General features: G+C 39.6%; 2 protein-coding genes across 2 annotated transcripts; both read right to left on the reverse strand.

Annotated features, from left to right (window-relative positions):
* Positions 1 to 5,859: 5,859 nt before the first annotated feature.
* Positions 5,860 to 16,238, reverse strand: srm (spermidine synthase). Its single transcript, XM_066690467.1, has 8 exons — positions 15,959 to 16,238; positions 14,530 to 14,650; positions 13,559 to 13,651; positions 13,153 to 13,306; positions 12,514 to 12,597; positions 11,899 to 12,044; positions 7,407 to 7,529; positions 5,860 to 7,082 (listed from the first exon to the last, which is right to left on the reverse strand). Exons 1-8 carry the CDS (start codon positions 16,087 to 16,089, stop codon positions 7,065 to 7,067), a joined length of 870 nt encoding a protein of 289 aa, XP_066546564.1. The 5' UTR covers positions 16,090 to 16,238; the 3' UTR covers positions 5,860 to 7,064.
* Positions 16,239 to 17,148: 910 nt separating this feature from the next.
* Positions 17,149 to 26,071, reverse strand: exosc10 (exosome component 10). The gene is made up of 25 exons (XM_066690466.1): positions 25,936 to 26,071; positions 25,278 to 25,414; positions 25,031 to 25,154; positions 24,781 to 24,885; positions 24,468 to 24,633; positions 24,186 to 24,294; positions 23,777 to 23,852; positions 23,580 to 23,690; positions 23,312 to 23,455; positions 22,823 to 23,013; positions 22,334 to 22,490; positions 22,038 to 22,186; positions 21,782 to 21,832; positions 21,456 to 21,567; positions 21,217 to 21,264; positions 20,889 to 20,964; positions 20,675 to 20,793; positions 20,262 to 20,360; positions 20,096 to 20,170; positions 19,678 to 19,783; positions 19,216 to 19,289; positions 18,637 to 18,817; positions 18,294 to 18,361; positions 17,746 to 17,822; positions 17,149 to 17,661 (listed from the first exon to the last, which is right to left on the reverse strand). Exons 1-25 carry the CDS (start codon positions 26,056 to 26,058, stop codon positions 17,631 to 17,633), a joined length of 2,709 nt encoding a protein of 902 aa, XP_066546563.1. The 5' UTR covers positions 26,059 to 26,071; the 3' UTR covers positions 17,149 to 17,630.
* Positions 26,072 to 26,670: the final 599 nt, after the last annotated feature.

Below are 26,670 nucleotides of genomic sequence, written 5' to 3' on the forward strand. Positions count from 1 at the left end.
AAAAGTTATAAATTGATTTGCATGTTAATGAGGGAAATAAGTATTTGATCCCCTATCAATCAGCAAGATTTCTGTATAAAAGACACCTGTCCACAGAAGCAATCAATCAATCAGATTCCAAACTCTCCACCATGGCAGGTGACAATAGTTGGTGCGATTATTCGCAAATGGAAGAAACACAAAATAACTGTCAGTCTCCCTCGGTCTGGGGCTCCATGCAAGATCTCACCTCGTGGAGTTTCAATGATCATGAGAACGGTGAGGAATCAGCCCAGAACTACACGGGAGGATCTTGTTAATGATCTCAAGGCAGCTGGGACCATAGTCACAAAGAAAACAATTGGTAACACACTACGCCATGGGGCCATGTACCGTCAAATCTTGGGTGAGAACCTCCTTCCCTCAGCCAGGGCATTGAAAATGGGTCGTGGATGGGTATTCCAGCATGACAATGACCCAAAACACACAGCCAAGGCAACAAAGGAGTGGCTCAAGAAGAAGCACATTAAGGTCCTGGAGTGGCCTAGCCAGTCTCCAGACCTTAATCCCATAGAAAATCTGTGGAGGGAGCTGAAGGTTCGAGTTGCCAAACGTCAGCCTCGAAACCTTAATGACTTGGAGAGGATCTGCAAAGAGGAGTGGGACAAAATCCCTCCTGAGATGTGTGCAAACCTGGTGGCCAACTACAAGAAACGTCTGACCTCTGTGATTGCCAACAAGGGTTTTGCCACAAAGTACTAAGTCGAAGGGGTCAAATACTTATTTCCCTCATTAACATGCAAATCAATTTATAACTTTTTTGAAATGCGTTTTTCTGGATTTTTGTATTGTTATTTTGTCTCTCACTGTTAAAATACACCTACCATTAAAATTATAGACTGATCATTTCTTTGTCAGTTGGCAAACGTACAAAATCAGCAGGGGATCAAATACTTTTTTCCCCCACTGTAAAACACATGAATGAATTAATAAATGGACATCTCGCCAGATAACTAAATGGCACTTTGTATTTCCTACGGAACCTCAAACAAATACGTATTCACAAGTTATAAAAGACGTGCTTACAATACAGAAATATAGAGTCAAATTCCTAGGAATGTAACAAAGTAAACTTTAACCCTTAAAGTGCATGGAAATGGCCTAAAATACATTTTCTGCATAACAATGCAAGTAGGCTACAGTTGTAAAACAGACAATGTATAGGATGCCCTCTGCTGGTTTGTATATATATATATATATATATATATATATTCGAGCTACATACAGGTCTTTTATTTTATTAACACAATTATCTATAATTAAACCGAGTCAAATGTAAATCACCCTGGTGTACAAAGGGCCTAAATGGACGTGTTAATGCATTTTTAAGTAGGAAAACAGTTTGAATAAGAATCCTTGACCAACCTGTTCATAAAAGAAACTACACAAACCTGTACTCAGTAGCAGCTTAATTTTGTTTTATTATTATTATTTGTGATAGGCTTCTTCTATATATAACCCCTATCAGTGAAGTACCTGTTTGAAGTTTGCATACATCATCAGGTGGGTCAAAATATCGCTTTAACTTGCCCCTACCTGTAACTTAGCTTAACTATGCAAGATAGAAAGTTGCATTCAGTGAAAAGATATAAATCGCATCATATATTTAAATCAAGGTAAGGGGTTTCTTTCAATATTGTCCATTATAGCAGATAGGCCTATAGTAACTGTAATACTCAAACACATCAAGAAACATCTAGTACTACATATAATGGACAGTATACTTTAAAAACATTTTTATTTTTTAGTAACTCCAGCTTTCTCCACATGTTTTGTGAGTGACTTGCTTGCTCTGTGTTTATTCAGCAGTGAGTGTACAAGTTTCCAGTGGCTACATTAATTAATTACAACGTTTTAAATTAAGCACGTTCAAACTCCAGACACGAGTGGCTTTTGGGAGTTGCCGAATCTGGTGGCACTGTTGCCAGATTGGGGGATTTTCACCCACCCCACCCCCCAGGGCGTCACTTCACCAGTACCCAACACCGCCCCCCCCCCTGCCCAAACAAAAGCTACAAATATTGTTAAATATTTATGAAACCTTAGCTTTCATTATAAAACAATATTTATAATGGGTTAATGTCTTTTTTTTTATTACATATGGTTTTCATATTGAAAACATCAAAAATTACTCATTAGTATATAGTATATATTAGGAATTATGAAAATGTTTATCTATGCTCTGTATTAGTTGCTAGACTAGTACTTTATGTGTTTAGTCTTAGTTGTTACAGTGAGTTATTTGTCTGATTTTCTGACAACAGTCCTCCTGAACACTGACCTTAGGGACAATTACCCCCGCTTCCTCCATTAGGTGGCCGCAGTGAGAGACTTGAATAGATATCACAGCTGCACTGCTGTAAAGGAATGTGTTCAAGCATTGTCTCATCTCCTCTGGAATAGCACATTGCCCTTCATGTCAACTTCGTAGCACACACACTCACCTTAGGAGACTTACTGTAGTCACAAAAGAAACACTGAGTAATATCAGGAACGCAGCACACTAAGGGCTGGGATAATCACGAGTTCCTGCTCACAGGGACCAGCAGCTGAAAGGCAGGGCAGACTGGTTCAGGCTAGGGCAGCTACATCAAAGCAGACATGCAGAGTGATGTTAAAGCCTGTCTGCATTTTTCAAGAGTATTTAAACTAGATGTTGAAGGACCACTTGCTGCAGTGCAATGGGACTCCCAGAATGCCCTGTAACTCAGATCAGCCCTGCAGGGGAACAGATTCAGATACTGACATTATTCCTTTGCTTTCTCTCATAGAGCCAGTGAGGTGCCACCCATCCCACGGAGGCCTTTTTTTTTTTTTTTTCATCAGACAAATGGTGATCATTATAATAAAGTCAAGTGATAAAACTTTCTACTCTGTCCTGGTGATTGTTTGCACAATGTATCTGAAGTTACGGCTCATACCTTTCTGGGTACTAACTGTGTTCCACACACACTCTCACACTGTCACTTCTCAATACAAAAAGTTGAGAGTCCTTCCCCTTGGTATAGGGATTATGTGGACCAGTCAACCCATACACAGGAGCATGAATGGAAATGAAGAATCATCTACTTTAGACCCTAATTACTTTTTTAATGAAATTGTAATTAACACAGCATTAACACGTTCTTCTCTAAAGAGAAGATGTTGGAAAGCCCTCATTATGAATCAAATATCTATTTTCCAACAGCAATACTTAAACACAAACTACAGAATAGGACAAATATTCAGCTCCTTCAAAATCTCTCAAATTGTCTCAAACTGCTAGTTTTAAATCTTTTTCTTTCTTTCTGTGTATATATTTAAGTTTATTTGGTTAAATACTTGTGTGAACATACTGCAACACTTTTGTTTTGATGTCTATTACCTGCATATTGTTCATTTTTTAACTGTCAAAAGTGACTACTCAGCAGGAACTCAGAACAAATATTGGAGAGTGGTGGTGTAGTATTGTAAAAACAATAGGACAGTTTTATAAGGTATATGGTCTCCCCCATACCTCCTGAACAAAGGTTTATATTATTTCAGGAATTAAGACTTCTTGATAAAAAAACACGAAATACGTGTGTGATTTCTAAATTATTTAGGCCTATACAGTCTTCAATTAAATATATAACATTCATTTCCCCCCCATTAAATTCATACTATGGAAATTCAGGCTACATCCTGGCCAGGCTCGTTTCCAGCAATATTGGGGCCCCCCCTCCCCCATTCACTGTATAAAAGTAAATCTTCCTAGCTTTGCAGACTGCAAATTCCTCAATGGCTGATGAATAGTTGATGGACTGGCCGAAAACCTATTATTCAGCAGGTTGCATGAAAAGACAGATCATATGTGGTGATCCTGATCCTAACACACTTAATAACCTAAGCACAATAATTAAGGTTTTAACACTGATGAGCAGTAATCTTGTTGGAGGACTATAATGTTAATTTAGATAGATGACTACTGAAACAAATGAAAACGTTTAAATCACACAACAAATAGACTGTTTGATTTAATATAAAATAACATGTTTATAATATTTTAAAACCTTTGGTGTGCTGCATGTCAATATATAAAACAAAAAAAACTTTAATCAGAATGGCCAGCTGAGACCGATCAAACATTACAATGACCTATTAGCCAAACAGGGGGGTCTGGGTGTGAAATTAATAGACAGAAATGACCATTGAAAGAGCTACATTTGTCATTCATTAAAAAAATCAAAGGCCCCACCATGGGTCTGTGGAACCCTTTTCCCAGATTGCTAAATCTAACAACATGTAAGGCGTGTCTTACATCTTATTTCAAAATGCTGGCTCCATTTTTAGTTGAAGTTCCGTCTGTTTATGAACACATAAGCACTATTGACATTGGAACTGACTATTGTTGCACTTCTTAATACAGATGTTTTGTTATATTATTATAACCTTTCCTACCCGTATGATTATTCAGTGTCCTTCACGGATGTTATCCTCTGTGCTTCCCTGGCTTCAATGTCCTGAATGATGTTCCTGACACTTTTTGCTGTTCAGATTTATTTGGTACATCAACAGAACTACACTTTCCTCCCCGGACACTGCTGGCCTGATGTGGACAGGACACAGCCTGTTTTGAGCGAACCATCTGTCAAGGAAAAGGGGGGGATTCATATACAAGCAAACCATTTTCATGAATATATTCCAGGTCCTAAAAGAAAAGCCATGTCGTTATTGAATAGTAAATAAGCAGGTATATGGACTCAAAAAGCTGCAACACTATTTTGCCCTATTACACATCTGCACCACCTATTTTGCCCTTTATTTTAGTCTTATATGGCACCATTTGCTTCCTTATGACATCTTCTGGTGGTTGTTCGCAACACTTTGTAGTCCTGTATGACATTTTTGTGGCTGTCCTGTACTATACTTTTCCTCCTGTACTACATTTTCATAATTTGGCATGTATTATGCATATTAAAGGTGGTATGATATGTATGTTAAAGCGAACTTAAGTAGTCTTGGAGGTATTTCTACTGTATAAGATCAACCAGAACTATACAGGAGATCTTGTTAAGCTCTTAAATCATATGGTAACTTAACTCAATTACAGATCCAGAAACAGAAAATTACTTCATAAGGAGGAAACTGCAGATAAACATTCATATATGTGTGTGTGTGCGTGTGCATGTGTGTCACCACCATCATGAGCCTACATCAATCCACTTCTGGACAAAGGGCCCCTCAAGATGTTTCTACATATTTCCATTTACAGCTTCTCTTTTCCATTTTACTCATGGAGTGTATTATATCATCCTCTCTTTTTCCATCTGTTGGGACCCATTCAATAACTTATTTTGTCCATCTTCGATCTATCCTTCTGGCAATGTCATTTTAACATTCGCACTTTCAATGAGGTCACATTTTAACTTGTTCTCGGACCCATTCTTCATGAGTGCACGTATGTATACGAGATACTTTATGAAGCATACATGTTAGCATTAGCAATACAACTTGAATTGGAATAGGGTAACCTACAGCTGACAAGCTCCTGTGATTTGTTTTTTTGGTTTAGTTTCTGGATTTTATGAAAACAAACAGGAAAGTAACGTATTCCACAGCAAGGCAGGGTACAGTTGAGAAGTTTACTGAATTGATAATTGAAAAACTAACGGGGGGGGTTGGCAATTAAAGCAAAATAATAATTCAAAATTTACATTAAATACCTGTTGCGATGGCAGATGTTTGTGCTTTATAGTGAAGACCACTGTGGGGAGAAAATCTTCAACCTATTAGCATAGGCCACAATTTAACATTTGACACTCAATAAACATAAAAGTTTCTGATCAGCAGAAGCTTAACTTGTGGTAAGATGTGAAGTGCATTAGGCTTCTCCACAGGTTTTAATACAGTACTGGAAGGGTCTAAGCCACTTTGAATCAGTGCAGCACACACAGCTTTGAACCACACCAGTCCAGCTTGTGTAAAATAAGATCAGACACAAATATATATATTTAAAAAAAAAAAAAAAAACATTTTAATTTGAAAACATAATTACAGTTGTTTACAAGATAGTACATTGAACATTATGAATGATTACAAGTCTGAAGGAAGAGCATTTGTCATACTACAACTTTTGTTAAATACTGTTTCAGTTATTTCTTATTTTTGCTAATTTATTATACATCCAAGAACCGTCATGTCATGTCCCAGGATATTATTATTATTATTATTATTATTATTATTATTATTATTAAATCCTTAGGATACATTATTGTATTTCCCATTTGACAGTTATGCTTTAAACACCAGAATATTGAAACTAAGTTAAAATAGTCACCAAGGGCAAAAATCCTGCATGCACATTAGAGAATGTACAATTAAAGGTATATTGAGCATATCCTATGGCAGTAAACATGTATGTATTCCCTTTCACATACTATACTTGTTTTGTCTGTAATCCACTGACTTGAATATTCATTTACTAATGTGAGAACATAATCCCAACACCAATACCAAATAAAACAGTAACTCTTTCAGGATAGGCAGTAAGGGAAAAACCATGCATGCATATTGTAAGATCCATTAGCATACAGTATTTCATGATCAAACTCCATTAGCATTGCAACATTTTTGTACTTGGTAAAACTAACCAGGTTTGTTGTACAGTGGACCACAAACCAAATCATCCTTGTTTCAAACTTAAGAAATAATATGTCATGATACAATCTGGAAAAAATTATATATATAATTTAAGTTAAATGTTAATCCTATACCTCGTAAAGCCAACTTGACTTCTTTCATAAAGATGCGTATGTTACCATGGGGGCGGGGTGGAAAAAAAGTTTGTAGAACTACTGAAATAAAGTATGGAATCTACTTATTGAGAAACACAGAACTCCATAGGGGTTTCCCTGTCCCCTCCACAAGCGGTCCTCCCATCTGAATTCCCCTGATCTGGTTAAGGGTCGAATCGCAGAGCACGAGAGGTTCGAGTAGCTGCGGAGAGGTCATGTTCTGTCTGCACTGAAGGCCATGTGAGGAACGAAGAGGATATTCTGCAAAACTTATGCTTCACTTAGAACCTGTAACAGAAATTAAGATATAGATGCATAAAGACGGAGACCATGCATGCAAGTCATAATCAACACACAGGGCCATCACAATGTTGCTTGCAAAAGTCTCTCAAAGTCATGACATTTAATAACAGGCACATTAAAGAGAAATTAAGACCGATGAGATCCAGTTTAGTATCCGCCCGCATATGACCAGAGACTTCTATGCTTCTTCACAACAGTTTTCATGATATGAACTTAACAGTCATAGGGTTTAGCGTGAAGTAAATTACTTCGCTTTTAAAATAAACATGTCCCCTTCCTCTTTCTGCTGTTTTCAATTCCAAAGATTACCTTTCTGGCAAACTCGGGCAGAATGAATGCTGCTCGGTGGATGTCAGGATTGTAATATTTAAGGTTCATGCTCTCCACTTCTTCACTTGTCAGTTTTCTCACGGGCTCACGGAAGTCTGTTTCCTGAAACGCACACAAATCATTGCATCCAATTAATTCTTATCCTTCCTTTTAATGGGATTCATAAAATGTAAAAATAATATTAATAAAAGGTCAGCTGGCTCTGAGCAATAGGATAAGTGGAAATTTGAAGCAATCTGTATTTCTGCCATTTTTCTTACTGAAATTTGGCCAATGTCCAAGGCATACACAAACTTACATACTGTGGGTAGGTATATGTTTTTGAGGTTTAGAAAACTGGTTGAGTTCTGTGTACACAAATACATACAGATCTATATAGCGCTCTCTCTCTCTCATATATATATATATATTATACATACACACACACACACACACACACACAAGCTTAGTACAAACTTGGGCTAGAATACCCTCATCACACATCCACATAAAAACTAAAATGGAATTAAAATATACATTTTAACTACACTCCAGCCAAATTTAAATTTCTCTCGAATACTGCTTTGAAATATATTACCCCTATCTTTCTACAGTCCACACTATCACTGCATGTCTGTGGCCACTAATAATAATAATAAAAAAAATAATAATAATAATATTTTTATATTTCTTGGCAGAAGTCCTTATCTACTAGTATTTGGAATACTGAAAACTTTGTAAACGGCATATTCAGAAAATTAAATGGAATATTCCGGCTCTGAATATTCAGGATATTGAGGGTGGGATATTTCTCTAGTATTCAGAATCCTAAAGGAATCCTGAGCCATGTTAACAGCATATTCTAAATACAAAGCAGAACTCATAGAAACATGTGAAAAGGAGAGGCAGTGCGATTTAAAACACGACAGAGTGCAAGAAGAGCAGATACTTCGTCGGATGACTAAACTTCACTTCTGTCCAGGATTTTTAAAGAATTTGAATTGACAAAGCAGCCCAATTGTAAAACGAAGCTGTCTTGAACCATTGAAAAGTGTGGTGGAAAAAAATGCGGTCTGCATTAATGCATCACAATGAATTATGACCCACAATTCCGAAAAAGTTGGGACAGTATGGAAAATGCTAATAAAAACAAAGAGGAGTGATTTGTAAATGTACTTTGACTTGTATTTAAACAAAAAATGTATAAAGACAAGGTATTTGAAGTTTTACCTAATCAATTGCATAGTTTTTTGAAGGTAAACGTTTATTTTGAAATTGATGCATGCAACACGTTCCAAAAAAGTTGGGACAGGGGCAAATTTAGGACTAATAGCAAATTAAGTTGAAATAAGAAGGTGATGTGAAACAGGTGAGGCAATAGTGTAATCATAGTATATAAGGAGCCTCCAAAAAAGAGCAAGGATGGGTCGATCTGCCAACAGATCCAAATAATCCAACACTTTGAGAACAACATTCCCCAAAGACAAATTGGTAGGATTTTGTGCATTTCACCTTTCACAGTGCACAATATAATTAAAAGATTCAAGGAATCCGGTCAAATTTCGCTGCGTAAAGGGCAAGGCCGAAAACCACTTCTGAATGCGCGTGATCTCCGATCCCTCAGATGTCACGGTCTTAAAAAACGTCATGAGTCTGTAATGGATATCCCGACGTGGGCTCGGGAGTACTTTGGTAAACCTTTGTCAGTCAACACCATTTGCCGCTGCATCCACAGATGCAAGGTAAGGCTTTACTATGCAAAGCAGAAGCCATACATCAACACTGTCCAGAAGCACCGCCAACTTCTCTGGGCTCGGTCTCATCTGAGATGGACAGTAGCACAGTGGAATCGTGTATTGTGGTCTGACGAGTCAACATTTCAAATAGTTTTTGGACAAAACAGCCATTGTGTTCTCCGGGCCAAAGAGGAAAAGGACCATCCAAGCTGTCATCAGCGTCAGGTCCAAAAGCCAGCGTCTGTCATGGTATGGGGGTGTGTCAGTGCCCATGGCATGGGTAACTTGCACATCTGTGAGGGCATCATTAATGCAGAAAGATATGTACACATTTTGGAGCAACATATGCTGCCATACAGACGTCGTCTTTTCCAAGGACGTCCCTGCATTTTCCAGCAGGACAACACCAAACCACATTCTGCCCGGATTACAAGGGCATGGTTGCGTAAGCATGGCCTGCTAGCATGGGTGCTAGCATGGCCTGCCTGCAGTCCTGACCTGTCTCCGATTGAGAATGTGGGGTGCATTATGAAGGGCAAAATAAGGCAACGAAGGCCCCGTGCAGTTGCGCAGCTGAAGAAATGCATAATGAATGAATGGGGGAAAATTCCGCTTGCTAAACCTAACCAATTGGTGTCTTCAGTGCCCAAAAGCTTAATAAGTGTTATTAAAAGAAACGGTGATGTTACACAGTGGTAAACTGTTGACTGTCTCAACTTTTTTAGAGTGTGTTGCAGTCATCAGATTTGAAATGAGTGTAAATTTTGTAAAACATCAAATAACGTGTTAATAATGTGTTTTCAATATAGTACAGGGTGAATTTAAGTTTCAAATGACTGTGCCAACGTTTTCGGAATTGGGGTTGTATATTAAAACATTGAATTCCATATTCCAGAAAATACAAAAATAAGTAAGTCTCATTTGTTAAATATTAGGCTACCAGAACACCACTTTATCTGCTCTCAGGTCTGCAGTGGGATGCAGTACCATGTAAAAATGGAAGCGCAAGAATTCTGATTAATGTAAACTGAGCATTTGGAAAATATATCCCAATGCCTTATACAGTGAGGGAAAAATGTATTTGATCCCCTGCTGATTTTGTACGTTTGCCCACTGACAAAGAAATGATCAGTCTATAATTTTAATGGTAGGTGTATTTTAACAGTGAGAGACAGAACAACAACAAAAAAATCCAGAAAAACGCATTTCAAAAAAGTTATAAATTGATTTGCATGTTAATGAGGGAAATAAGTATTTGATCCCCTATCAATCAGCAAGATTTCTGGCTCCCAGGTGTCTTTTATACAGGTAACGAGCTGAGATTAGGAGCACTCTCTTAAAGGGAGAGCTCCTAAATCTCAGCTCGTTACCTGTATAAAAGACACCTGTCCACAGAAGCAATCAATCAATCAGATTCCAAACTCTCCACCATGGCCAAGACCAAAGAGCTGTCCAAGGATGTCAGGGACAAGATTGTAGACCTACACAAGGCTGGAATGGGCTACAAGACCAATCGCCAAGCAGCTTGGTGAGAAGGTGACAACAGTTGGTGCGATTATTCGCAAATGGAAGAAACACAAAATAACTGTCAGTCTCCCTCGGTCTGGGGCTCCATGCAAGATCTCACCTCGTGGAGTTTCAATGATCATGAGAACAGTGAGGAATCAGCCCAGAACTACACGGGAGGATCTTGTTAATGATCTCAAGGCAGCTGGGACCATAGTCACCAAGAAAACAACTGGTAACGCACTACGCCGTGAAGGACTGAAATCCTGCAGCGCCCGCAAGGTCCCCCTGCTCAAGAAAGCACATGTACAGGCCCGTCTGAAGTTTGCCAATGAACATCTGAATGATTCAGAGGAGAACTGGGTGAAAGTGTTGTGGTCAGATGAGACCAAAATCGAGCTCTTTGGCATCAACTCAACTCGCCGTGTTTGGAGGAGGAGGAATGACCCCAAGAACACCATCCCCACCGTCAAACATGGAGGTGGAAACATTATGCTTTGGGGGTGTTTTTCTGCTAAGGGGACAGGACAACTGCACCGCATCAAAGGGACAATGGACGGGGCCATGTACCGTCAAATCTTGGGTGAGAACCTCCTTCCCTCAGCCAGGGCATTGAAAATGGGTCGTGGATGGGTATTCCAGCATGACAATGACCCAAAACACAGCGCCAAGGCAACAAAGGAGTGGCTCAAGAAGAAGCACATTAAGGTCCTGGAGTGGCCTAGCCAGTCTCCAGACCTTAATCCCATAGAAAATCTGTGGAGGGAGCTGAAGGTTCGAGTTGCCAAACGTCAGCCTCGAAACCTGAATGACTTGGAGAGGATCTGCAAAGAGGAGTGGGACAAAATCCCTCCTGAGATGTGTGCAAACCTGGTGGCCAACTACAAGAAACGTCTGACCTCTGTGATTGCCAACAAGGGTTTTGCCACAAAGTACTAAGTCGAAGGGGTCAAATACTTATTTCCCTCATTAACATGCAAATCAATTTATAACTTTTTTGAAATGCGTTTTTCTGGATTGTTTTGTTGTTATTTTGTCTCTCACTGTTAAAATACACCTACCATTAAAATTATAGACTGATCATTTCTTTGTCAGTTGGCAAACGTACAAAATCAGCAGGGGATCAAATACTTTTTTCCCCCACTGTATTCTGAATACTTACAATACCAAATACTTGTGCCATGTACATTGTAAACGAATTGCATGTTTTAAAAACGCCCAATAAACAGCATCATCAGTATATTACTTACAGTATTCTTACTGCAGAGCATGAACCCAATCTGTCCGCTGGGATAAGTGGGGATAGTACAGTACGCGTAATCGACTACAGGAAAGAGGGATTTGCAGAAGCTTCTCATCTCCTTAATCAGTTCCAAGTGGAGCCATTGGCATTCTCCTGCAGAGTTTACAGTTGGTAAAAAAAATACTCCAGTATTCCCCAATGGTGTGAACTAAATTCTAATATATGATATGAAATGAGACACTACCATGTTCAATTCAGGACATGCTTTGCATTTTGATCTGGTAAAAAAGAAAGAAAATGACTAGCAGATATCTATAAGAACCAAAGATGGCCTGGGAAATATAGGGGAAAAAAACATGCAACATAGTGCTAAAGAACTGGAAATGCTAAATGAGTGACATTTAAAATGTTATGAATATGCAAAGCCTTCATAATGTATATATGTGAAAATATATCAAATCAAGAGAAACTATATAAAACAAAGGACAACTGAGCAACGGCTTGCCTTTTCAATATGTGAAAGCAAAAACAAGCGTTTAATTTCTGCCATTCAAGGAAAAACACATTCTTCATAAAAAATAATAGGTCTGCATTGTTCCAAAAATAAGCCTGTAAATCATACCTTGACAACAGAGAATGCCGCCATTTCGTAAAGCGGTCTTCATTAGCTGATAATACGATTCCTTAAACAGGCTTTCAGCAGGCCCTGCAATAGGAGCACACAATAGGACAGAGGTTTGATTGCCAAGACTCTATAAAGCACATCGCTAACAAACAGCAAGGTCAGATGTAACCCTTATTATTTTATTAACAATGCAGTATGTATGAGCAACAAATTGAACGAGACAAATAATTATCTCCATTCCCCTGAGTCACAGTCATAGGAAAAATCACGACACGGAACACTGTAGACCAATATCATATCTGACAGCAATGCATCGCAGTCCATTATCAGAGCTGGATTACAGCAATACAATTCAGTATGAACCACTGTATGTACTTGATTAAAACTTACAGAAATGGAAATGTATAATGCTGAATAACTGAATTACAACTACAATATTGTGCAAGTCAGTTACAACAGAATATTATATAGATCTTGCAGTATTATACAGCATCTTGGCTCTTGGCTCCACCAGAAGTCCAGTAAAGACAACAATCATTAGAATTAAAACTGCAATTAATCCATTGCATTATCGACCAAAACATCTACTTGTTCTTAACCTCAATGCGGAGATGGACTTTTGCCAAGGTCTCTTACCAACAGGATCAGAGGAGTCAGTGATGATAACATCGAAGGCATCCTGGTTTTGTTTCATGAACTCAAACCCATCTCCAACATTTAGCGTGAGTTTGGGATTAAAGAAGCCTTGTGCCATTCCAGGAAGATAGCTCTTAGAAACATTAATAACATCCTGAAAGAAAATAAGTCAGTTTAAAATAGTTGTGAAGGACCAGGTATTTATTCCTTAAAGCATCCTCAAGGAGAAGTCTGAAAATTCCACTCCTTAACACTTATACCAGTGAAAAATGAAATGGTATAAAGTGCAGGTGCTTATGCAGGAAATTTCACAAGAGTCATGTGTACAAACTGCTGGATCATTGCAGAATAATTATTGATTGAAATGTGAGTGGTACAAAATGCAGGTGCTCGTGCCCCCTCATACCTCATCAATCTCACACTGTACCACCGACTCCACTAAAGGATGCTTCACCACTTCTCGCAGCACTCCCCCGTCTCCTCCACCGATGATCAGCACCTGGAAAGAGGATTTCCATCTAATACGGAGGCTTTTCGAGTTATCATTGCTTTTTCATGATTGCACCAAGGGCCGTACAACTATGGGATTTTCTTTCAAATCTGGGGATTATGTTTGTACTATAAATTTCACTGAAACAAAGGAGTGTTTGTGTGTGTGTGTAAATTAGTAAATTACAAACCTGCTGGAAATTATAACGCTGCAGATTTTCAACCTGACTCCAGCCTGAGACACAGCAGGGATAGTTTATGTAGGAACTAATGGGTAAGAATGGTCAGTAACTTAAATTACCAACTACCTTCTAGAGATTACTCAAGACATCTGTTCAGAATGTACTTGTAATATACCATAATATATAAAATAGTTAGGACTTCACTGCATCATGTCTGCACTTGTTACCTTGAACTAGGATGTATGCTTTGCATTTTAGATTAACTGTACTTCTGCACTTTTGTTATTCTTAAATTGTACTTTTTATTGAATTGTATTACTGCACTTTTTGTACTGCTTGTGTATAAACTGAGTTACCCTTGATAAGAGCGTCGGACAAGAAATAAATAATTCACTTGTATGAACTACCACAAAATGGGACTTGACGTAAGCCATCACGACATTTTGGAGAACTCCCTCAGTCACTCTTTAAGCTCTGCAAATAAAACCATGAAAAAGGGTGGCCTTGCTTATTATTATTGTTAATTTCTTCTGGATTTTGTCTGGGATTGTAAACTATAATGAGTTTGGTTTAACTGACCTTGATTAGTACTAATCTAATTCTACCTAAAATGACATTGGGTAGACCATGACTAGAATTGACTTGGGTCTGAGAAACCGGGCCTAAGACAGACGCACACCGAAGCCAGCACAGTAGCAACACCTACCTTTTTGGGGCAGGGATGAGAGCACAGAGGTAGATTTGCAATCATTTCTTGGTAGGAAAATTCATCCCGCTCAGTACACTGGATAACACCGTCCAAAACCAGCACATTGCCGTAGGTTTTACTGCAGGGATGGAAAGAGCAGAAATTGATTAGAATGGACAAATTGAAAGGGTGTCTTCTCATACCAGGTTTAATTTAGCAGCAGATACTGTCAGGAGAGAAGGGTTAAAGGTTAACAGCTGCACCATGCATACTAAGGATTCTGACCGTGTCAGCTGTTAAATCAATCAATTGGTTTTGACATTAGCATCTATTTACTGATTTTAAAATCAGTGATTCACATTTCAGGAACCCAATGACTTCTAAAAGGGAAATGGGTATAGGTTAGCTAAGAGGCACTGTGATTAAAAGTTGAAAGCCTAATTATTTAAGAAATCAAGGGCAATAGTCTAAAGAAAATGATACAAATACAGCAAATGTGAAAAACTCAAAAAAATGCTTGAGTAACAAAGTGGTGGCGTCCCATCGACTACTGTGCATTGAAACTGCAAGTGCAAGTATTGTGAAGGCGTTGTCGCTGAAACTGCACAAAGGTGGCAATTTCTCAGCTCCACCTTAAAATAACTTGCAAAACAGGGCACATTCCTCTTAACGTTTTAATGCAATCCATTGCCCAATACTTTAGAAAGGACTGTTATTCAATGTAGCAGTATGTGTCTGACAGTTAAGCACCACCTTTCTTGCAGTCGCTCCAGTAAGAAACAATGCTGCATGTTTTGTCTTAGTCTCTGGCCTTCGGATTGTCGAGACATAACCAACAGCATGTATTCCTGAGATCCATCATTTCAACAATATAAAATAAACTTACCCCTGATCTGATCTTTCAATGTGAACTAGCATCCTCACAGATAAGTCAAGGACAGTGTCAATGTTCACACGAAGAAGAGTGAATGCACAGGACTAATATTTTCTCAAAATCAAGACCTCAAACACTATCTGGGATTGTGAGGAGCATGAATCAGCACTTGGCAGGCTTAAATAGATATAACTATGTAGTACAAGTCTTCTATATCCGATTGATATTATTACCATATGTTAGTTGTTTTTTTTTCTCCAGCATCAATTACAAGTAGCTGTTCCAGATCAAGCGAGTCACATTGTTCCCTAAACTGGAGTTTTGAAGTTGGAAATAAATCAAGTGAAAATGTAATATATGCGAATATATTGTGATCACACTGTACAACAATGTGCTGAAGATGAAACATTAGTTTTGCTTCAGCCCAACACAGGGAGAAACGTGGTCTTATACAAATAAACCGTATAGCGATTTACGTCACTTCCATCATTACATAAACCGAGAACCCAACCCTAATATGAATGGGAATGTTTACTATGAATTGTGTCAAAAGTGGAAAACAAACACACTGACCTCTTAAAAACCATGACATCCTGAAATTTCGATTTCTGATGATACAAAACCTCTTCTACTTGAAGACTCATTGCCTGGCCAGGCCATAGCGTACACGTCTCTGTGAACCACCCGTCTTTTATACTATCCATAGCGTGTGAGGAGAATTAAAAATATATCTATTTAAAAAAGAAAAGAAACATAAATAAATAAAAAAAAACGTTACTACAAATACTCTGCAGTGGCAGAAACACGCTTAATACCAGCCAGCATTTAGTCAGCGTTACGCGACTTCTCAACCGAACTTGTACGGGGCTAACGCAATACGTGTCACCTGACCAATAGAAAAAAGCCGACGCCGCAGAGAATCCTACTCCAGCCAATTAGAACGAAGAGGAGGCGGGATCAGAAAGCCCAAGCAAGCTACTTTGATTCTCCAGTAGTAACCCATGTGAAAGCTTATGGGTAACGGCGTGGCGTGCAATGTGAAGAGCCTGGCACCGATCTGGACACAGAAACAGGGATGTCACTAACGGGGAGCACTCCCCATGTTTTAGTTGTGATGAAGTGTCATTAAACCAGAGCACTCGAGTGGTAAAACGTGAACAAGGACAACTGCTGAATTACTCAGGATTGCATGTTATTAACATTACCCGTCGTCTACCAGTGTACACTTTGTAAACACTTCCTTGGGCATCTACACGTGTTGTTTTGCATCCAGTACACAACTCTTTATCCCGCCGTGTTATTTGCATTCATATTTTACATCAGAATCATGGCCAGGAAATAAAGCAACGATTATTTGTAGATCAAGAACAACTTCACCTCAAAGTGTGCAATAGTGTATTCCTCACTTCATTGCAGTAAAATTGCTGACCAAAGCAATCAGACACTTTGTAATTGCCCACCTTCTCATTACAGTAAACATGTTCAGGTTGTTTCAAAAAAATAATTCACATTTTCTTTTACCAGAATCTTCTGAGGGATTACAGATTTGTTTTGATGTTTAACTGAAACTAGATTGATTACTGGTCAAGTTCTATACTAAAAACTAGTTTATGTTACTGGGCTCATTGTGCACATAACCCCTCTGTAGGGTGTTGAGAGACCAGTCTTTTGGTGTAGAGGGATTTATCCTCTGCGTAGAGGTGTGTGTGCATGCGCTGTAGCGGTATTCAAAATACTTCATATAAAAAAAAAAAATACCAATGTGTTATGCAATATGTTTATTATAATTTGCATGTAGTCTTTCATAGCTAGTGAAAACCACCCTGGAAGCTGAACTATTATACATGGAGAATGTCTTAAACAGATGAGAAACCATTTTGGGTCTCGGTCAAATTTATTTAAAAATAATTTTAATGTAAACAGGTTCGGCTTAACCAGAGATCATATTTCAGTAACATCAAAACTATGACGAGACACCACTGTCATGTTTATAAACATGGGGCCACTGTGACTGAAGAATGATATTCCCTTGATAGTTCACCATTACTGTACTAATTTTTAAAAACTGATTAATAACTTTACAAAGCATTATATGAACAGTATAGCTCAACTTAGGGGCCTTTCTTATAAATTATACATATTTATAAAATAAAAAAAGGCAGTTTTCGGGAGACTTGTCGAAGTATCACAAAGCAGGTTAATGTGAGCTTTGGCTCAGATCCAGTATTCACTCCGATTGCTCGTCTTATCTCTTCGGCCAGGAATGCCTGAATCCCCTGGAAAACAAAAAATGTAACCATTAATAAACATTTTAAAATATTGTTATTCCATAATGCATTTGTTTCTTAAAATTATATTACCTTTCTGATTTGCCAGCCAAATAAGACATACTTCGGTTCCCGGTGGTAGAGTTCGTTTTGTGTGCTTTGGCGTTTTTCTAAAAAAACAAATTTCAGTTGGTCATTTATTACCTTTACGAAACTCCAGATAAACTTTATTAATGCAAAAAAATAAATTAATCCAGTGTTTAAAAACCCAAATCTACCGCACAACTCGTGTTCCAAACATATCTCATAGTGTGGTCAAATGGAACAATAATTCCTATGGAGATTTACTATTGTGCAGCACAAGCCTTTAACACATCTTGCACCTTCTGTATTTTGCCTCCATAGTCATTCAGTCACAAAGATACAAACACACAACACACACCTGTATATTAACTGGTGTGTCTTAATTGGTGATTCTTTGAGGCAGGGCAGAACAAAAAAAAATGTTTTCAAAATCAAAGATAAAAGTCCTTGGCCACTGTGGTGTCTCTACATTAGATACATATTGCTGTTGATCTGTATACTATTGTTTTGTGAATTATTTTGAACAAGATAATATACATGCATATAAACATACACACCTTTCGTTTCGATTCCTGAGCTGGCTTGCTGTTGGGATCAAACTGTGTACCCTCCTTGGGTTTACCACCTGAAAGCAAGCAAAAGAATGATGAGAGAGAGGTGACAAACTGACAGGAAAAAAAAAAAAAAACTTTACAGAGAAACACTGGGGAGGAAGTGAGCATAGGGCCTAAATCACTGTTGCATCATGTCAGGCCTTAACAGTCACAATCCTGCAGCTTTAGGTAGCAAGATATTTAGCTTAAATAGGAATGAAAAAACAACCCTTGTTTCCCAAAAACAAACACACACTGAACCCCTGCCCCAAACCCCCATGAAACCAAGAATCAGACAAGGACATACCCGCAAAGACTTTCAAATCCGACTTGGCATAGTCAAAGGGCTGGAAGTCGTCGGGAGCGGGGGTTTGTTCTGCTGGCTGCTCCATGGGTTTAGGCCGTTTCTTTTCTGGTTTGGGAGTCTCGGCTCCAGGATCGCTCACACTCCTCTCGTGCTTCTTACCAGTCTTCTTAGCAGTAACCAGCTGGCAGTGACCCAGGGTTGAGAAATAACGGCTTTAGTTCCAAACATTGAGAAAACACAACATCATGGTGACATCTATTGCTTTACTCAAAGAAAAGTGAACCTTAATAACAAAAAGGAACTGTCAGGTTATGTTAGTTCATCTGTAAACCTAATAGCTTGGTCAAAATTCTTCTTAAATGTCCACATTTTCAATTAATACAGATAGGACAATTAATTGGTAGAACACCTTAATATTTATAATCATTTTGATGTGAAGAAAAGAGACTTACTATATCCCATTGTATAAGATCAGTAGGCAACCTGCCCCATTAGTAGGTACGATTTAACACTGGTTTAAAAAAGACAGACGCTACATGCTTTTGAAGACCTGCTACAGAACACACAGAAATTACTCACTGCTGCCTGCTGCCGTACTGTTGCAACATTTTGAAGAGATTCCTGGTAACTTTTGTGTGCTTTCTTCCGTTCCTCTGAAAGAAGAATTGAATTCATAATATGCGAGAGAAATGCCAAACAGTGGTAAGAACAAATGAGCTCAACTCAGGTAACTTGGCAACATTAACTCCTACTGTATCGCTCTCTTCTGCGAAGGATGATCCTTTAAAAATGTGCCTTCTGAAGACAACTGCTGTGTTCAGTGTTCCTTGCAATGTAACTTGTGGAAAAGCTGCAAATGTTTTACCGTTCCTTGTAATTTTATAATGTGATTGGATTTGTGTATGTCATCTTATATGGATAAAGCCATCAAGTGCAAATTACCATGTGGGAAACCAATCATGAATTTGACCAACTGCAACACTGATGTCATGTCTAGTAAAGTAGGCCCCTTCTCTGTCTATCTGGACCTGGGTTGTGTACCTGTGGCTCTCTGGGCCGCTTCTTTGGCCTTCTTCTTTGCCTCCTCTTTGGCCTGAGCTTCCTTCTTCTGCTGCTCCATGCTCAGCAGCTTCCACCTATTGCTGATCTACACACAGGACAGGAAAGTGCCATTCAAATCATAGCAAACAATGCTAACTAATTTATTTTAACTAATCAAAGCATAAAACACTCAATGGAAACTGATCAAGGCAATTTATTCAGGATTTTATTTATTGGATTTCTTTTTTACGAAGCAACCCAAGCTCCCTTGCTCTGGGTCCAGTTTATGAAAACAGATTTTTAAAAAGCAGACATAATTCTCCTAATTTACCCTTCACATTAACACATTTTCCCAGGTTAGTCAAGAGGGCTTTCATAAATAAGACGTCCAACCATCAAGGCTAGTGTTTGCACATACCTCATACACTTTTGACGAGGGGTCATACTTGGCGTTTTTCGAGATGTGGATGTTATTGTCCTTTGAAGGTAAATACTTAAAAAAAAAAAAAAAAGTTTTAGTTGGAATAAAGGGAAATTATGAAAATGCTGATATGCGGTGACATTTAGCACGGTCTGTGACTTACCATTCTAAAGGGATTTTCAAAAGACTCCATTATACTGTGGGCCTTCTGCTGCGCCACCGTGAGATTAGCACCCTCCACCCTGCCGTCCGAATCCCGATCCTTGATCAAAAGAAACAAGTTTGATTAGTGTCGAGGGCACTGGCCAACACGAGATGAAAGCGGTTACATCACTGCAGTGTTATCAAATGCTAGGGCCTTGCAAAATAAATGAAATATGCTGGTGAATAAATGATACTCTGGAGATATCGGTAACAAGGGACCAGCACTTTGATCATCAGTAACAAAAACAAACTTTAATTTGAACGTTTCAATGGCGGGAATAAGCCAAAATGGTAAAAATTATAAATGATAAAACGACCTCCAGTCAGTGGTGGAGGGGGGGACAAATGAGGTTTTTGCTCAAGGGTTCTTACTTCAAAGAGTGTGATTTGGGCTGAAGCTAGGAGTGTGTCCCAGTCCTGAGTCTCTTCTTTCTCTTGCTGGTCCCGATCTTCCTCATCCGTGAAGAGCACCCCTCGCTTCGACAGAGGCCCTGCAGGAGGACAACATGGAGTAAGGAAGCGAGTCTCTGAAGTCAGAACAGTTGCGGGTGGGGGTGTGATAAATTACAGGCAACAATTCTCTTACCCGGAGAAGGAAAGTCTGGGGCATCAATGTCAGGGCCGTGTGAACTGTCATGAGGAGCAAACAAAGCATTTTCCACCTATATGAAACAAGAAGAAAAAAAATAGGGTGAATAAACCGGAAACCACTAAAATTAATAAGTACAGTAATTCACCCGATGTACTAGTTTCAGCCATAAAGAGTTATAATCCAAATTTCCATTATCAATACATATAGGATACATTCAAAAAGGATGGAACCAGCTTTGCAGAAGACCATGCTTAATAACAGTAACCAGCTGGGGGGAAATCTCAGTTAAACTATTAGAATGAGAGTGAAACTTCAAACTCACCTTTCTTTTGGGTGTTAGTACTTTCTTCTTTTCCGTTACTACTTCAGTCTGCAGAGAAGGGGGAGAGGAAGCAAAAGGTAAGTACAGAAATCATAAAAAGGAGGCTATGATTATTAATGACTGCATGGAGAGAACAGAATAACTTTGTATTTCTATTTAGGACAAGTCAATGACAAAGATTTTTGCAAGCTGAACTTTGGGTATTGATTTAATGACAGGATCTGAAAATTCTCCCTCACCTTGAGCAGAGGCATGTCTCTGGCCTGCTGCACCAACAGGTGGAGTTCATTGACTTGCTGGCGGACCAATGGAGGGACAGGGTTACAACACGCAATGATGCCCTGAGGCTCCCTGGAAATAAGATGAGAGAACCGTGAACCTCTCTTGCAAACCCCCCTCGGCTCCATTTCACCATGATCCCTCAGTCAAAATAACATGAAAGTGTCTTTTAAAGCCATCGGCTCAGATCCCCCATATTCCATTCACATCTTTTGAAGTTTATATATAAAAGAGATTTACACACAAAACAAATTCCCCACACCCAGAAAATCTAAATCACACTCACCTTGGTAGCTCTTCCGAAATTTTAATGAGCATGTGGTTAGGCAAGATGTACCTGGAGCAAAAAATAATAAAATAAAGGTGAGTTACTTGTACTGATTCTAGTGAGTTTTCTTGTATAAAACAAGTTGTCCTGTGATGCAGTGCACACATGCAGTGGTTCGAGTGTGTGAATCGGTGGCAGAGATTACTAGGTTCATGAATACAGTGACTGCGGTTGCCTGCTGCTCCAGCCCCTATATCAGTGCTGGCACACGTACCCCGTGCTCTCGTCCTCCTGTCTCGCCAACTTATCCCTCCAGCCGTACAGCAAGCGCAGCGCAGCGAGCTGCTGCGTGTTGAGCATCCGCTTCTGTTTCTTGTACAGCTCCATATACGAGTCCTCTGTGAAAATGGGCTTGGCGTATTTCTGCGTCAGGACAAACACATTAGACATATTGCTGAGATCATTTCCCAATATATAATTAAACTCGTCAACACCATTTCTTTTCTCACACACACACTAAAGGCCTGGAGGTGTTCTGGGATGAGTGTCAAATTCAAGCAGTGTGCGTACCTTGAGAGCAACATCCTTACTCTTCTGCCAGACCATGTGGAGGAGAGCTGGCTGCTGGTTGCCCGCGTCCAGCAGCGCCACTCTCAGGCGGTCATAGATGTACAGCAGATAGTGCGTGTCTGCTCGGGCATAATGGAACATCTCCTCCGGTAAGGGTCTGTGAACAGAGAGCAGGGGACTGTGAGAGAAGAAGAGTGCAACCTGCATCTTAAAAGAATGAAGACAAAACAATGATAAAGCGGCACATTGATGGTTTCCGTGTCCACTCAGGCTGATGGGAAAGTCTGTTCTGGTTACAGAGTTTCAAAAATGTAAACAAAGCATCACAGCACAGATTAAAACACCCCCTTATTTAAGCTGAATTAAGGTTACTGGAAAGATAATAAGTAAATGAAAGACAACAGTACAGCAATTCATTCACTAGAGGACATATCTGAAAGTTATCCCCTAAATGTGGAGGAAGCGGGATGGTGAGAAAAGGGCAGTTACCTTATCCTCCAGTCAGCTAGCTGGTAGCGTTTGTCAGAGTTGACGCTGCAGTACAGCTTCAGCAGGTGGTCCAGAGAGTGGCGACCCAGGTTGAGGGCGCGTGAGGCCTGATGTGTGTCGAAAAGATTGACGACGTACAGCCCAAAATCCTTCTGCAGCCACTCGATGTCAGAGTCTGCGCCGTGAAACACCTTTGAAAGAAAAACAGAAAGCCCCAGATCATTTTAGACCAGAGCAGGTCAAATCCAGTCTGTGGTTTTCCTCTAAATAACCATGTTAATTGTCAAATTAAACCAGCTCTAGATCTTCAGTTATTGATGTATTAGAGCATCTGTAAGACTTTGTAAACCCCTGCTTCACAGATAAGTCGTAGGGTAATGTGTAACTGGTGCCCAATAAACAAGCGTTACATCCGCACACCTCCTAATAACTGTAAACAGTACTGTCGATGAAATGGGCAGGTTAATGACGGAGCAGTCCTGCACAGACCTTTACTATGGCGGGGTCTGTGAAAGTCTCGTTGAGGATGTACATCTCGCTGCGCAGTTCCAGCGTGTCGATGATGAAGTCTTCATGCCGGGTTGAGATCTGCATCAGGCAGGTGAGGCCCTGAAAACTTCTGTACGAATGGTGCTGAGAGAGAGAAATCAGGACAGGAATAAAGAACCACACTGTGTTTCAGGAAGGATCTACAATGGATGTTCCCAACCAACAGAAGTTAAAGTATGTTGAATTTATACTGCTTAAAATCGCGTACTTCCAGATCCACTGCAAACTCGGAGCACTTGGCCAGTTTCTCGTTCAGCTCAACCAGCTCCTCCAGCGAGGCTATGAACTGGCAGCTGGTCTCATCGAGTGGTTTATACATCTGCCAAAGAGCAACAAGAAGAGTGAAGGGTCACTTCTGCAAACAAAGGGTGAAAAGGATCCACAAAGGAAATGCAAGACACCTACCTGGGGTTCAGGCTTAGAAAGCATAGCCTCCAATACAGTAAAGTGGTCCAGTTCATACTGATAGGGGTGGGCAAACCTGAAGACAAAGAACCAAAAAAAAAAACAAGATGAAATCACCTTCAGTCTCAGAATTAGGCTTTAAGAAGTTAAACAAAGGAAACGGAACAAATGGGGGGGCAATGATATAGTTTTCATATGTTAATAATCACTAAGACTAACTAAAAGTAATCTTACATAGCATTGATTGCATGCAATACAATAGAGCTACACTCGACAAGTTGAATTTGATCAGCTAACCAAGTAAAGAGGAGCCATATAAAGTGCCTGCAGAACCATGGCTGTCTTTCTGTGTGTGTGTGTGTGTGTTCTCTAAGCAGTTGGGGGTGTAGAAGCGTGGATGTTGCCTTACATATCATCCAGATGCTGCTCTGTTCTCTGCTGATGGATAAAGTCTGCCAGGGCTGCCGGGACGTCAAGATCCTCCGGTCTCTCTTTGCGGAGCTTCTGGTCTGTGAAATCTAAAATGTGAAAAAAGCAACAAAGTCAATTACAAAAAAAAGAAAACATGTCAAGGTTCTGATCACGACATGACAGTTAATTAAAATGAATTCCACTGCTATCATATTACTCTTGAATGTGACATGAAACTGTCAACGGACATTGAATTAACTTCTGATGGAAGCAAACTTACATTTCGGAAGGGGCTTTGACGCATTGGGTTTGATAAAGATCTTGGGAACAAAAGGGGTGTTGGAATTATCCACCTTCTCCCGGAACTTCAGCTGAGGCCGCTGGATGTTTTTCGCGTGCAGCAGGCGGAACATCTCAGAGCTGGACCCTTTACGCATCTCGCCCCCCTGACAACCAGAGACAGGTGCCACATGAACAGAATGGGAAACACTACAGTCACCAGGATTAGTCTGGAAATTAGCATCTTCAAATCTGTTCTCTTCCATCCATTCGAGAGGAGATTACTTAAACTTAGCAGGGTTATGGGTTCATACCTTGCGGTTCCAGCTGGATACGATTGTCTTGGGAGGCTGAATGCCGGCTGGTAAGATAGGCTGCTGGTTCCTGTTCACTCCAGATGCCTCATCCAGTAGTATACCCTGAGCGAAACATCAGTAAAAGGTTTACTTAAAGGTAGAAGAAACAGAATATTGTTTACATCATATTTAAAGGCATTTAAAGAATAACTACTTTCCTTCCATAGGCACACAGATTATTTTGGGACAAAGACATTGTCAGTCTTACCACTCTCTCCAAAATGACATCATTGGAATCCACCAGCATGTCAAACCTCTCCTCCAGTCCAGTCACTTTGTTCCGGTCTCTCATGTGAGACCTACAGCCATGGTACTGCATTAGCTGACTCATGCTGCAAAAACACAATACAGCATTAGCAATATTATTTTATATTGCACTGCAGAGTTGGGAAAATAATATTAACAATCATAATCAACATCATCTCAGCATATGCCACTTCAACATGTCTATTTACCACTGCAAAAGCCGGTCTCCTTGATTCTCGCAGAACTCCTGGAATCCGGGGAAGCTGCGGTAGAAGTCATACTCGTCCCCGGTCTGGGGGAGGTTAGCCGAAGCCTTCGTCGCTGCAACAACTGTGCCCAGTCCATGCTGGGAATCAATGCACAGACGCAAAACGTGGGGTTTAATCTCTCTCTCACACCCAGAAATAAATGAGAAACCAATTATTTAGTTAATTTACTACAGAAGAGTATACAGTCTACACACGCCAACATTTAGTATTTTAAAGCATTTTCCAGTACAGCAAAACGTTACCTACGGATACTGCGGTTTGCTTTAACTTAGTTAACACATGGTACGACTAGGTGGCCGCACTGATGCTTTCAGTGCTTGATTGGCGATAGAGGAGTAACTTGGTCTTGTGAAACATAAATTCGACTACTAAATGTAAACGGTGTACTAACAGCCATGAGTCATAAACAAAGCATCTGAGTACATAACGGATCATTAAAATACATAGTTGATGCGCTTTCTTTGTGAATAGCTTGCGTGGCAAGAAAAGCGAAGACTGGTTTAGCTGGTAAACACGCCAGTCACAAACCCACGTTTGGTTACCACCGGGCCTGCTACAAAAATAACGGCCAATACGGGCCACTGTGTCTTTGACCAACCTTCACAAATGAATCGGCATCCTTAAATCCCGGGAAAAGTTCGGTCACTTCTTCTGATTCCTGGTTTGTAGAAGAATTACTGTTTTCTTTAGCTTTAGCTCTTTCGCTCCTGGACGCCGCCATGTTGGATTTTTAATAAAATGACGCGAGAAGGGAACTGTTCGTAGGGGCGGGGCTACATCTGGAAAGTGATACACGCATCTTTACAATGATGGCGTCCGATTATTTATTCTGAAATTAACGGCAACCGCCACTAAAAAGTAAACAGTGGCAAATGGCTATGAACCAGCTACGTGTGATTTATCAATATAGATAATAGCAGTGCTACTACTCAGAAGCGGTGATATAATGTACAGTATGTAGTTGATTAATAGTGTATGTACACAATAGTGCTTGTATCGTGTAGTCATTAGTCTTCAGTCATCCATTTAAGTGCAGTCTTTTGCCCATACTATACCGCTTATTAGGTCACACCACTGGTCTGTGTGTATACTAGTATTACTGTATTATGTATTATGTTTTTGTCATGCTACACTACACCACACTTCACTTTACCATACCTTACATGGTTTTACCATTTCTAGTTTTGTAGTTTGCAGTGCAGTACAGTCTGTAGTGTATAACCATCTTGTATCTGACCCCCAGTTATTCCTCCAACATTTTCACACAATTCATTTCAGGGTCGTTTTTAGGCTATACATACATTTGCTTTTAAATGACAATGCAGTGCTTGCA

This window comes from Amia ocellicauda, chromosome 18 (genome assembly GCF_036373705.1).
Source record: "Amia ocellicauda isolate fAmiCal2 chromosome 18, fAmiCal2.hap1, whole genome shotgun sequence".
NCBI lineage: Eukaryota > Metazoa > Chordata > Actinopteri > Amiiformes > Amiidae > Amia > Amia ocellicauda.